This window comes from Onychomys torridus, chromosome 3 (genome assembly GCF_903995425.1).
Source record: "Onychomys torridus chromosome 3, mOncTor1.1, whole genome shotgun sequence".
Classification (NCBI taxonomy): Eukaryota; Metazoa; Chordata; class Mammalia; order Rodentia; family Cricetidae; genus Onychomys; species Onychomys torridus.
This window is the reverse complement of record NC_050445.1, coordinates 56,901,526-56,915,249: the sequence shown is the minus strand read 5'-3', so window position 1 is coordinate 56,915,249 and position 13,724 is coordinate 56,901,526. Positions and strand designations below refer to the sequence as shown.

Below are 13,724 nucleotides of genomic sequence, written 5' to 3'. Positions count from 1 at the left end.
GAAGAATGTTTCCAAGACTTTGAAAACATATTAGTTCCTTTTAATTTATTGAACTTTTAGCTGGAAACTGAGATGAAAATGTAAAATACATTAAATTTAAAAATATCAGCTAAGGCTGGGCAGTGGTGACGCACGCCTTTAATCCCAGCACATGGGAGGCAGAGGCAAACAGATCTCTGTGAGTTCGAGGCCAGCCTGGTCTACAGAGTGAGATCCAGGACAGGCACCAAAACCACACAGAGAAACCCTGTCTCAAACACACACACACACACGCACACGCACACGCACGCACACACACACACACACACACACACACACACACACACACACACACAAAGCCAAGGATGGGTTTAAGATTTTTTAGGGCCAGTGAGATGGCTCCTTAGGGTAAAGGCACTGGGTGGGCAATCCAGATAACATATCCCTAGGTTCTATCCTAGAGTCTATGGAAAAAGTCAGACACTTGAGCATAAATCTGTAATCCCAGTATTCCTACAATGAAATGGGAGGTAGGAAAAGGAAAATTGCCTGGAAGCTCACAGGCCAGTTAGCCAGTGGTATGCAATGAGACAGAATAGCAAAAGAGACTTCCCTCAGCAAGATAGAATGAAGGAGCCTACTCCTGAAAGTTAACCTCTGACTTCCATTCAGACCCGATAGGAGCATGTAAGTGGGGGTGGGTGGATGGGTGGGCATGGACACTACTTCCTATTTTTATAATTCACCTCAAAAACAGTCTACAAATATGTTTACCTCTATATATTTATTCTGTTTCTAGAATAATCTGCTAGAACAGTTTCCCCAGTCCTCTGCTTAAAAGTACTTGAAACAAGATGCAATAAAAGGATGTGCTGTTGATATAGGCTCATTGTCTAAGTGTCACTGCTGGGTTTGAAGAATTTTTTTATAAGAACTGTATACATCAAGTGGAAGAGTGGCACGTGCCTGCAATCTCAACACTTGTTTGGCAAAGTCAGGACAGCTGGTCTCAGACTTTCTACATAGATTAACTTGGCCTCACCCTTTTATTGCATGTTCCAGATAAAAAATCCTAAAGCCTTTTTAGGATTTAATAATGTAAAAGCTCAGATATTGCTTCATTGCAAATAAACATGTCTAGTAATAAGAAAAGGGAAAATACCTTTTCACTAAGTGGGATTTGCTTTGCTCCATGGAACATATAGGGGAATAAACCTAGTGTCACAAATGAAACAAATAGAAGGCCCTTCTTTAGTGAGCCGGTGTCTGTGCTGAGGCAGGTGCTTACTGACAGACAATATGGAAGGTTTATTAACTGTCAAGCTTGGACGAAGATGATGGTCTAAAATAACACTGTATTTTAGCTGAACCAAATCTTACTGTTTAATGTTGTCCTAGTTGTAAAGTTGAAATCAGACAAAAGCTGGCCAGACCACATTCAGTCTCTTTGCAAAGACATTCTGATTTGTGTAGTATCAGCCACTTTCTATACACACTGACATAATTTGGTGGTTTCTTATTTTTACTATTAGCTTTCCTTTGCAATAAAATTTCTATTTTTGTTTATTTTTGAGATTGTATTTTAATTGCAATATATCTCCCTTCTCTTTTTTCCCTCCAAGCCCTCCTATTAACCTTCACAGCTCTCTTTCAAATTCATGACCTCTTTTTTCATCAGTTGTCATTGTATGCACATATGCATTTATGTCCCTAAATAAATGAGTCCTTCTGACCTTACTTGTATGTATGTTTTCAGGGCTGACAGTTTGGCACTGTGCAGCCAATTGGTGTATTTTTTTCCGGGAGAGGACTACCTCTCCCAGTTCCCACTCTATTCAGTTATCTGTAGTTCTTTGTGTAGGGCTGAGGGCTCATGGGCTTTCTTCACTGTTCAGGTTGGCAGTCACAAATTTTCTTATTTTAAAATTATACCTTGTTTGTAAGTGAACTAAATACTAAATGTAATGCCATTCTGGCTCATTTGGGTTAACTTGCTGGTATTGTGTTAACTCTTTTGTTCCTTAGCCATAGTCAGATAATAGGCCCCATCTTTTGTCACTAAAACTATATATATATACACACACTCATACATATGTATGTATATGTATATATATGTGTGTGTATATACATACATATATACACATATACATATGTATGTGTATGTATATATGTGTGTATATACATACATATATATGTATATATACATACATATATATACATACACATGTTTTCATTCTATACTGTTCACATTTATGTCCTAGCTCAGTGACATTTTTCTAATTTGAGATATCTATAAATTGTAGGTTTAATGTGTTGTTCCTTTATTTCCTTAGGACTTTTTTGTATGCTAAACCTAATTTCTGATCCCTGAAGATGCAACCTCAGTATTTTCTTTGAAGATTTTTTAAAGGTTTATGTTAGTGTTACACTTTCATTGAAGTTATATTTTTATTAAATGTACCTTAAATAATGGCCATAGATGATTATGTGCTTCGTTGGTTTGAGAACTCTTTACAGTATTCCTATAGAGGTGATTTTCTTTTTCTTTTAGAGTCGTTTTGAAAACTCGAGCTGCATCAAAGCTTTTTTGTCAGCAGTATGTTCTTTTCTCAGTTCCTTTTTTTTTCCTGTTTGTTTTTTTTTTTTTTTTTTGGGGGGGGGGTTGTGTTGTTGCCTTTGAGAGAGGATCTCATCTAATTCTAGTTGCTCTTGAACTCATTATAGTTGGATGACCTTGAATACCTACTCCTTCTTTCTCTTCCATCAGAAAGCTGGTTTATAGGCATTTACCTGCCATATGTAGCTACTTCTGAGCCATTTGAGTTCTTGAAAGGTTTACTGTTTTGTCAACTTTTAAAATCGCATACTATTGTTATTTTTAAAATTGTAAGTTCAGGTTATCAGCTGTATTTATAAATCTGCTCTCAGGATGTATGGTAGCATGTAGCAAGTTGTGGGTATAAGGTATTAAACTTTATTTTGTTAATATAATTAAGTAGTTGCAAGAGTGCTCAACAGCCACTGTTCCTTAATAAGTCAGCTTAAAATTCACTGTTAGTATCTATCCTGCCACTCCTTTAAATATAATTAATTTAGTTTCACTCTAAGACAGTTTAAGAAAATGAACAAAATAGTTTTCACAAGAAGGGAGAATGCTGTGTAGTTTATAAAAATCCTTGCCCAGGCCAGACAGAGTGGTGCATACCTTTAATCTGAACGCTCAGGATAAAGAGGCAGACAGTGAGTTTGAGGCTGGCCCAGGATAAAGAGGCAGACTGTGAGTTTGAGGCTGGCCTGGTCCCTAGAGCTCCAATCCATCAAGCGCTACATAGTCAGACCCTGTCTCAAAGGGGGAAAAATGTCTCTTCATATCTCAGTCTTCTTTTCTTTCTCAGGGAAAAGGGCCCCTTCCTTTTTTCTCCATACTTAAATTTCTGTTCTCATTGAGATAGGCTGTACGCTTTCTCCAGTCCTTTTTTAAAGATCACATTTCATACTCCAGATCAGAAAATCCAGGAAAGGAAGAAAAGCTAGAAAGAGCCATCTGTCCCCCTCTTCCTTCCCTCCTTCCTCTCTTCCCATCCTTCAGCTTCATTCTCTTCCCTAATGTCCCTCTTTTCTTCTCCCTTCTTCCCATTAGGATTCATGTTACACAGTGCCTCCTCAGGGTTGGTTGTTTTAAGTGGAATGTCCAGCATAGTTGTTCATTTATGTTGTTATAATAAAATACTTGGAGCAAATTACTTCATAAAGAAAGTTTTCTTGGCTGTCACTTTAAAAAGTTTAGGGTCTCCAAGTAAAAATCTAGCACAAGGGAATCACCCAAGAATCTACCAGGGTGACCCCAGTTAAGACTCCTAGTAGTAGATACGTAGCCTGAACTGGCCACCTCCCATGACCAGATTGGTGCCTAGCCCAATTGTCATCAGAGAGGCTTCATCCTCTGATGGAAACAGATGTAGACCCACAGCCAAACAGTAGGCAGAGTTCAGGGATTCTTGCAGAAGCAGGGGATAAGGATTCTAGGAGCCAGAGGGATTAAGGACACCTCAAGAAAACTCACAGTATCAACTAACCTGGGCTTGTAGGGGGCTCATAGAGACTGAACTGACAACCAGGGAGACTGCATGGGACTGACCTAGGTTCTCTGCATATATGTTACAACTGTGTAGCTTGCCTCTTGCGGAACTCCTAACAGTGGGGACAGGAGCTGTCTCTGACTAGTTTACTGGTTTTGGGGACCCTATTCCTCATACTGGGTCACCTTGCCCAACTTTAATACATGGAAAGGTGCTTAGTCTTACTGCAACTTGATATACCATGTTATGTTGATACTCGGAGAGACCTGCCCTTTCCTAAACAGAAACAGAGAAGGAGTGGATTGCGGGTGGTTGGAACAGAGTTGAGGGGCAGGGGCAGGGAGGAAGGACTGGGAGGACAGGAGGAGGGTGTAAAGTAAAATAAATAGCTAAATAAATAAATTTATTGAAAAATCAAAGAAATTCAGGGTCCTAACAGTAGCATTGTTTCAGCTACGGTGGAGGAATCTCATGGTAGATGACGTCACAGAAGTGGGAACTTCTAGAGAGAGATCTGTACCAGACTCTAGAGTCAGACTTCCTCTTTTGTAGCAATCTTCTCATGAGAACTAGCAAGGATGAGAACGGCATCATTTCCCACTGGGAACTGTGCAGTTCATGGCCTAAAAGACCTTAGACCTTACTTGTTCTACTACTCCACACTGCCAAGCATGCAGCATGGGACCCTTAGATGAAAAATGTCATGTTCAAACCATAGTATCCAGCTTAGATCCTAGTTTATAATGGTCAGGACTAGACTGGATTTCTTGTATGCTTCTTTTGTAAGGCTGTTCTGGGTTTTTGTTTGTCTGGATGTTTTTTTGTTTTTTTGACATTTAGCAGGAGTTTCTTTGCCCTGTTATCATTTGTGTCCAGGTTAACTTTCCAAGCTAGACTGGAAACTCCTATGGTAGGGTTTTTCTGTATTCCCTTGAAGACAAAGACCCCGCTGTTAAGCATACCTTTTATAATATTTTAACTGTCTGCTTCTCCACAGGCCAGCTTCTGGCTAAGCTATTCTTTAAATTACTTTTAAAGCTTTATTTTGCCAAAGGGGAGTATATAAGTAATACAAGTCCTGGATTGTGCTTTAGAGGCCTCAGGCTATTTACTGATGTACAAAAGATGTCTGGAGCATAAATCTATGCCAACCATGACCCAGATATGCAGAAAAGATAAAAGAGAAGAAAATATCTGTTCAGCACATTTAAAAACTATAGATTTCTAAAATCATTTCTGTTTCTACCTGGTTCACTCAGCATTTCTGTTAATATATAACAATTATCGCAAACATTTTTAAAATAGAAATTTAGTCTTACTTTTTCAAGGATGCCAGGTTTGTCTAAAGGTGCATAATTAACCTGGGAGAAAAAAATTGTACAGGAAGCTGTAGCCCATTTATGTGTTTCCTTGTCTTTCTAGAAATGCTGTGTGTTTACCATGTGACACATAATTTATTGGATCAAAACCTACACATTATTCATGAGCTGTGCAGAACCTTCTGTTTTATGTTGGACTATAATAAGATAATTATATATAACTCTTGACATTAAAAGTTTATGCTATAGTATTTCACAGAAATAGCTGTCATAGTTTCCTTCAAATGGCTTATTATGCACAATAACAAAAAAAATGTTTTTAATTCTTGGAGCTGAACACAGTGCTTCTGGTCCCTCAGTTCCTGCTTTACTTTATTTGTACCTTCTAATTGTATGCAACACTTTAAATCTACTACCCTAATTGTACACATGGATTTTATCAGTGCCAGGAATTCCAGTCATGAGTAAGAATTTAAAATCCACTGTAGTTGGGCTAAATCCCATGAAAAAGATTGCTTGGAAATTTTTCTAAATTTAAGATGAGCAATCCATCAATGAACCAGCTAATGTCTAATTTGTTTAGAATCTTAATCACCCATCCCTAATAGTTTTTGTCATTTTCTGTGCATGCAGGTGCTTGTGTGTATGCAAGTATATGCACGTGAATATATATGCACACATGTAAATGCCAGAGGGCAGCCTCAGGTGGCCATTCCTGGAGAGCCCTACACCTTTTTTTTTTTGAGGCAGTCTCTCATTTGTCCTGGAACTTGTGAAGCAAACTAGGCCGCCCTGCCCCTCAGCTGGTTCAGTTCCATGTTTCCACTCCCGAGCAGGGATCGCAAGGCTTTAAAAATGATATTTGTGTAATATATTTTGTTAGATATGACTTGATTGTGTGATTGAATAAAAAGCATGATTTTTTTTCTTTTTAGAATAAAAAGGAAAGAAAGAAACTACTAAATTCATTTTACTGTCTCTTATATGGTTAAATAATTAGATTATTATTCTAGTCCAAATGCCCAAATGCCTTAAATTTTTTTATTGAGTTTAGAGATTAGCTTAGAGATTCATGGTAAGTACCAACTTACACAGATTGTTAATGAATGATGTCCAGGTCAGCAGTGGCCAGTGAGTGCTCTGGCTGCCAACATTTATTAGTTGACTCTATCAAGATCTTCAGAAGTAATTATATTGTTACTTGATAAATCCAGTGATTAATAGTGAGGTCAGTGCTAAAATACAGACATGTGGAACCATTTTGTGAAATTCACACTCCAGAAGGAAACCTTCCGATGTCAGGTGGAGGAAATCCTGACAAAGACAGAAACATTTCTTATTTTCCGTGTTCTATGAGATTAGCCGCACAAAACTGTGATTTTCACTGATGGGGAAACTCACCTCTGAATTCACCTGGTGGCCCCTCTGGTCTCTTACCTTGGTTTTATCTGTACTACTTGGTTTGGTTTTGTTGTTATTGTTGTTTGGGTTTTTAAAATAGGGTCTCATGTTGCCCAAGCCAGCCTCAAATTGGTTTTGTAACCAAAAAGATTTTGAATTGCTGATCGGCCCTGGCTGTGCCTCTCAGGTGTTGAGATTACAGGTATGTAAAACTATGCCAGCTCAGTGTGATGCATTATTTCCTGAACAGTTAGTCTCTTGGATACACTTGATGCCCCTATGCTATGTGTGTCCAGTGGTACAGTCTCAGAACCAAATTGTTGAGAAAACTGGGTAAGAAAGCCAGTGAGGTCATCTCTCTGCCTCAGTCTCCTGAGACAGTAATAGATGTCTACTTGTCAAGCTTTCGGAGGCTCCTTTGCTTGTTTAGAGTCTAGGGGGAGTGAGGGATAGGCTGACAAGTATCTAGGTTCTGTCTGACTGCACTTGTCCATAAGAAAAACAAATAAAATGTTTTCTTCATTGAGATTAAGGTTGAAATAGATACCGATAAATTATTTAATACTCCTGAAACACTGAGAATGGCACTTCCTGTGTTTTTACCCTTTTTTGGAAGGCCATTTAAATTTATTTAAATACTAGGTTGACTTAATTGTTATTATTGGAAATGTTCTGTCTTTTTTTTCCATTGGAGCTCAAACTTTGTTAAGGAATAACAATTTTCTGCATTGGCAATGTTAAATGTAACCTTAGCTTTCAATTCATTGCTGCAGTTATGTTTCCAGAGCCTGCTGTAGGAGATAAACCCATTGCAAATGAAGACAGCGTTCATTTTCCTTCTACCTCAGGCCACACAAAATTGATTGGGGTAATAAAATGACAGCACCTTGTAATATACTGAAGGCTCTTTAATTCGAAAACCAGTTCCAGCCTGATTCCAAGCTTGTTTAAAGCTAATTTATGGCTTACATAATTTTCAGCTGGCTGACCAAGGTAAAGGATGATGTATGAAAATTGATCAAGAATTAACTTCTGATACATTTGGATGTGTCTTGTTAAAGTCAGATGGTTTTCAAAACAGAAGGCAGGCAGGGGGAGACAGAAATAGTAAGCTTGTTTCTTTTCATGGAGGTAACACCGTTAACAGTAGTTTAATTTCTCATCATTTGTCAAAACTAGCTTCCTGACTTTTCTTTGTAAATTTTTTTGTATTTGTAAAATGTTTTGCAATTTTCTGTATTTTAAAATCCTTCATTTTTCATAACACTAAGGTCAGTTTGACAAGGTTGAATACTGCCAGCAGCTGTTCCGACTTCCATAGTGCCGAGGCTGTATGGTAGGTAGTGGGGGGCTGCGTGGTTCAGTCTGCTAGTGTTTCAAATGAGTGTCTTTCTCAGAGGCAGCCTCAAAGACTTTCCCGCTCTGCATACTCCCATCGACTGACAAGTAGTGGTTAGCCTTTTTGCCTCTGCAAGCTATTTCATCTCTTCGTTCTCCATCTTTAATCATGGTTACTGACAAGCAATATGTCCTCCCTAGTTCTCTGTGTTATGAATGTGGCCAGCATATCAGAATTGTCAGTATTCGGAACTGGAGAATAGGTGGTGTAAGTGATTTACAAGGTTACTTGTTTTACCTTCTTAAAAAGACAGTGGAGGATTGGCATGGTTAGGAGCTGTTTGTTTGTTTGTTTTGTTTTTGCCATTTCGCCATAGCCATAAGGATGGAGAAATTCTTTGGTTTCTTCATTGAAAGTTGTCTCAATCCTGCCTTAAATTATATTTAGTCATTCTTAACCTTGTACTCAGCATTACAATAAAATAGTTAAGGTTTATATATTTTTATATATGAAGTTCAGTTCTATATACAGTGGACAGTGGATTAAAACCACATCTGTAGTGCTAAAATTTCAGAGGAAAATATTTCTTTAAGAAGTGGTTGAGGTGATGGTGGGGAAAAGAACAGTTAAGAAACACCAGCATGAATCACCTTGGTCTTGATCTCTTCCTCAGTATTGCCTTATTAATATTTCCGTAATATTAGGTGTGAAGCTGGGGTTTTTTTCAAAGCCACTTTTGTGTTTTGTACAGAGTGGGCATAGGAATTGACAAGTAAATAAACAACAGATTTGTTTATTACTATTGTCTGCTGCTTTTCATTGGAATTATAAGCCATGCATGCTAAGACAGATAATTCTCACTGATGATAATTAGTTTATAATTTTTTTGGCATTATGGCAATGTGAAAGAGTTATACATTTAATATAAACCTTACTTAGAACTGTGACATTTGACCTCTTCCTGGAGCTACAGTCTGTACAACACTGTCGTGATGCTGGGCAGAGGTAGCAAGCAGCTGATAGCTCCCACTCAGCCGTGTCAACATGAACTGCATATAGTCTTCAGTGTGCTGGGCTCCTGAACCTTAGGGTTCAGTAAGTAGATTTGGTGTGTTGGTGCATTTTTGACAATGAATTTATTAAACTCGTAGAGAGCCAGAGAACAGCTTTAATCCACAGATACCAAATAAGATTTCAGATCACTTTGTAATTATTGAAAGCTCAACATAGTATCAACCATTTGACACATCCACACATTGAGTCAATGACATCACATATGTGTTGCTATAATAATATTTAATTGCTAAACATTTCACTTGAAGTTTCAGGATAATATCCAAGAAAGAAGTATGTGAATACTGTTGAGTCTTAGTCGAATAGCTTTCCTTTTGATGTTGAGATGAGGTCCTATGCATCCTAGGCTGACTTTAAGCTCACCTTGAAGCCCAAGCTGAGCATGAGCTTGCCATGTGCAGGCTGCTCTTTCTGTGATCGTCTAAGTCACTGAGTACTAGGATTGCAGACCCAGCCGGAGCCTGGGCTGAGGAGCATATTTTTATTGCTTTTACCCTCTTTGACAGTTTGCCGGCTTCCATTCTGAATTTGACACTTAGCCTCATTTTCATTTGTCTCATTGCCACTAAAATTCCAACTAATACTGCTTTTGAGATTGTTTTTCAGTTTTACTTCTTTTTAACTGAATTTCAAAACCTGTGACTTAAGAGAACTTGTAACCAGACCATCCCATCCAGGCACAAATAAATGACTGTTATTTTCCCCTTGTATTTTTAATCTCTTAAGAAATATATTTCTAAAATAAAATTTTCTTTTTCCTTCAGTCTGAAATTTTTTAAGATTTATAAAAGTGAAGCCTCTAGAGATATTCTTTATTTTCTTCAGGAAAAAGAGAATATAAAAGGTAAAATTACTGATTTTATGTATATACTAATAAATACATGAGAAAAACTGTAGAAAACTTTTCAGATACATTCTTCCTCTTCACAGAAACGGACTGGCTTGAGTAACTTTAAAATTCCCTCAAACATTGAAATGAGTTATTTTTAAAGTTAAAGATTTAGTAACTACAGAGAAATATTAAGAAAGATTAAACTAATTTTGGCATTGTTGTTTTTAAAATGTATACTTCTATGACCTTCATTTGAATTTTATCCTTCAGAGTCACTACATTTCATTATGTATTCATTTCTTTCTTTTGCTATTTGGTGTCATGTTGTAAGAGGGTTAGGTTTTCAGCTCTGTTCTTGACTTAAGTAACTTTCCATGTGGACCTATGAAAGAATGTGATCAAGTTACCATAAATAAGTGAACTAATTGTCACATTCTGGTGAATTCCATATTTAAAGGAAAATAAAGATAAATACATTAGTATTTGGTTTGAAATTGGATTGAAAGGATTTTGATAAGTTGAATTGTATTTAAATGAACAGTGAATCTTTTTCACACTAATCCTGAAGGATTAGTAATTTAAAATGTTAAAAGGTAAGTAGTGTGCCAAGAATTTTGTCTTTGTCTTTGAATAAGTGAAAAATAAATGAGAAAACATAAGTATGGCAGGTAACTTGATATCATCTAAGACATTAACTTAAGGCACATGACTGCAGAATATGAGAGACTTGGTAAGTTTTTCCATACAAACAGTGGTTTAGTTCACTGTTCCTAGTAAAGTACTAATGTATCATTGTGAGCAGGAAGTCACAAAACCCTACTTGTCTATACATTGATATGTGGTATAGACACACTGAAGTTTACCCTTCTTGTCCTTCCTGTGTTCAGTTTTAGCTGTTCTGTTCCATGTCACCTTTAAACAAATACTCATAACTGACTAAATCCATGTATTTGTTAAGACTAGGATGTGCTGGCTATTTGAGTACAATCTAGACTGATTCATAGGTCTACATGTTTTTATTGAGTTTCTGGGTATGTTAATATAGACACAGAATGAAGTAGTCATAATCTAGGAAAAACTGAAATTTATTTTGTTGCACACTTTGTGTAGATTTTTCATTTTATTGTTTAGGATCTGTCAAAAGTAAATCATGTTTTTATTTGGTTTGATACAAAATAAGAAATTGAATTTTCCTTGCACCATGTTACATTACTTGCAGTTCACCAGAACCTGATTTGATATATGATTGCCACAGGAAGTTTAATCAGTTAAACAGATTTTATTTTTGAAATTAGATTCATGTTGCGCCAGTGCAGTGGTGCAGATTCTACCTAAAAATTAGTATTTTCATGTTTCAATTTTTAAACCTAGCTTGAACTTGTTTGCTTTCAGCCTTATAAGTTTTAAATATTTGTCTTCTATGACCTCATTATTTGATTTTTTTTTTTTTTTTACTTCCACTACTTTCTTTTCCTGTGTTGCCTGCCAGAATTGAAAAATGCTGCTTCATGATTGGAAAAATAAAATCTGAAGTCCCAGTATGTTTTCCTCCCGTTGGCCAACTGTGAGAATTACTTACTTACTAAATTTTAAGAGGCTATAGATTGAATATTTAAACAGCAGAAATGGCAAGGATAAAAAGGATAAAGTAGATAATTAAGCAAATAGGTTTGCTGTTTATTAATTTTCAGCTTGGGGATGTTGCTGTGATATTACATTATTACTGAATTTTCTCCAATAAATGCTTTGCTTTATACATTAAATTTTTTATTAATAAAACTTGGGAAACACAAATACAAAATACCCCAAATACATAAAACTTCCAATGTTTAGTTTTCTTGGCAACTTTAGCCATCTTGGATTTCCAAGCCAGTGGTAATACTTGATGACCTTTTCTGTTCTTATGATGGTGTACATAGCCATTATTCAATGTGCCATAATGCACCATTTTATCTGCATATTGTATCTTCTCTGTTTATATAGAATAAATATTTATGCTTTCTCAGGTTTCAGGGCTAGAAGATTCAGATAGAATAGGTTTGAAGTAGCAGCTATAATTCATTGCTGAAAAAACATACCTTATACTGATACTGTGTGGAAAAGAAAACCATCTAAATCACTTCACCTGCAAGCTTCTAACTGAGATAACATCGCCATTTCTTTCTTGAGAAAAGTAAGAAAGCCCTGAAACGGTTATGTTAATAGTACATGGTTTTCTGCATAAGTTCTCAGAACAGACTGCTATCTTTTTTTTTAACACAGTGATAACATTACCTAATGACCTAATGCCTATTTAGTTAATGCTCTGTTTACCAAGTATATGAGTTTGAGAATCTAGAATTTCTTTAATCCTCACTCAGAAAGTATATCCCTATCACTTAACTACTGCTTAGATTTCTGTGGACAGCTAAATATTTGTATATAATATGAACATAACTATATTATTACTTAATCCATACTTCTTAAACACTTAAGAATAACATCTCAGTTGTGTTAGAAATATTCATCTTGTACTGAGATTTTAGGCTTGCATTTCTTGTCTTTGGTTTCATATTGGCTTCTCTCGGTGCAAAACAAAATTTTAATGAACTCTGATATGTGAATTAAAATGCATTCCTATATAACTTTTTAAAGATGGTATGCTGTAATCATTTGCAAATAAACTATATACATTTAACAGGTTTTCTGTAATAACCATGTGATGTTAATTTGTTCTAATTTTTTTCATATTCCTTATTTAAAGTGGCAGATTACTTTCAGAGCTGGGTTTCAGTGTATTGTTTTGTTCAGATAATGTAAGTACCACATGCTTTCTATAAATGATTTGTACAAATAAGAACAAGTCAAAATCTATCTCCTAGAGGTTACTACTGCTGTGGCTTGACTGTGTCCTCCAAGTATCATGTGTTAGGACCTTAATCCCCAGTGTCCTGGTGGAGCCTGTCAGTGATTGTGAGGAATCTGTTTTCATCAGTGAATTAGTGTTCCATTTAAAATGTGGGATTTTGTGAGAAGGGCCTTGTTATAAAATTGTTAGAACTCTATTGCTCCTATGCACTCTGATAATGGAATATCATAGCATGGTTGCCACTTGGCCATGGTCTGGAACTTAAGAAATAAACTTCGTGGAAGAACACAGGATAGTGCATATTCCACCTCCACTCCATTTGGAAATCCCATCAGTCGTTTCATTGAGAACATAGAAGGAAAAACAGTTCTTGTACACTAGTAACCTTCATATATGAAGATTTCACATCTTTTAAAAAGTCGGGTGGTGGTGGCGCACACCTTTAATCCCAGCACTTGGGAGGCAGAGGCAGGTGGATCTCTGTGAGTTCAAGGCCAGCCTGGTCTCCAAAGCAAATTCCAGGAAAGGTGCAAAGCTACACAGAGAAACCCTGTCTCAAAAAAACAAAACAAAACAAAAAGTCACGATGGTGCAGCTATAAATTTCAGTGGATTGAAACTGCAATTTCCACGAATGTTGATTTGCCAGTATCAGAAAAATATTCAGCATTTTGAAATTATTTTATAATAGTGTGTAATTGTTGATGTAATTGTTAGAGTTTCTGGGAACACAGCTCTCATTTTAGCCCTGCTCTTGCTTAAAGCAGTTGATACATATCAATAGCAACTTTTTAACACTGTACATTAATACATTTAATTTCACCAAACCAGTAAAGCAACTAGTTTTCTAATCA

The 13,724-nt window shown here is 36.5% G+C and overlaps 1 protein-coding gene across 3 annotated transcripts in view; it reads left to right on the top strand.

The window, feature by feature from the left end:
- Phf14 (PHD finger protein 14) overlaps positions 1-13,724 on the top strand; it is a 141,429-nt gene that overhangs the window by 113,635 nt on the left and 14,070 nt on the right. For 2 of the 3 annotated variants that reach the window (XM_036181777.1, XM_036181774.1), the window contains one exon: positions 9,956-9,984. The exons of the other annotated variant lie outside the window; for it this stretch is intronic. In XM_036181777.1, the coding sequence (XP_036037670.1) occupies positions 9,956-9,970 (15 nt within the window). In that variant the 3' untranslated portion in view covers positions 9,971-9,984. Of the gene's footprint in view, positions 1-9,955; positions 9,985-13,724 lie in introns of those variants that run through there. 3 annotated transcript variants of the gene reach the window in all.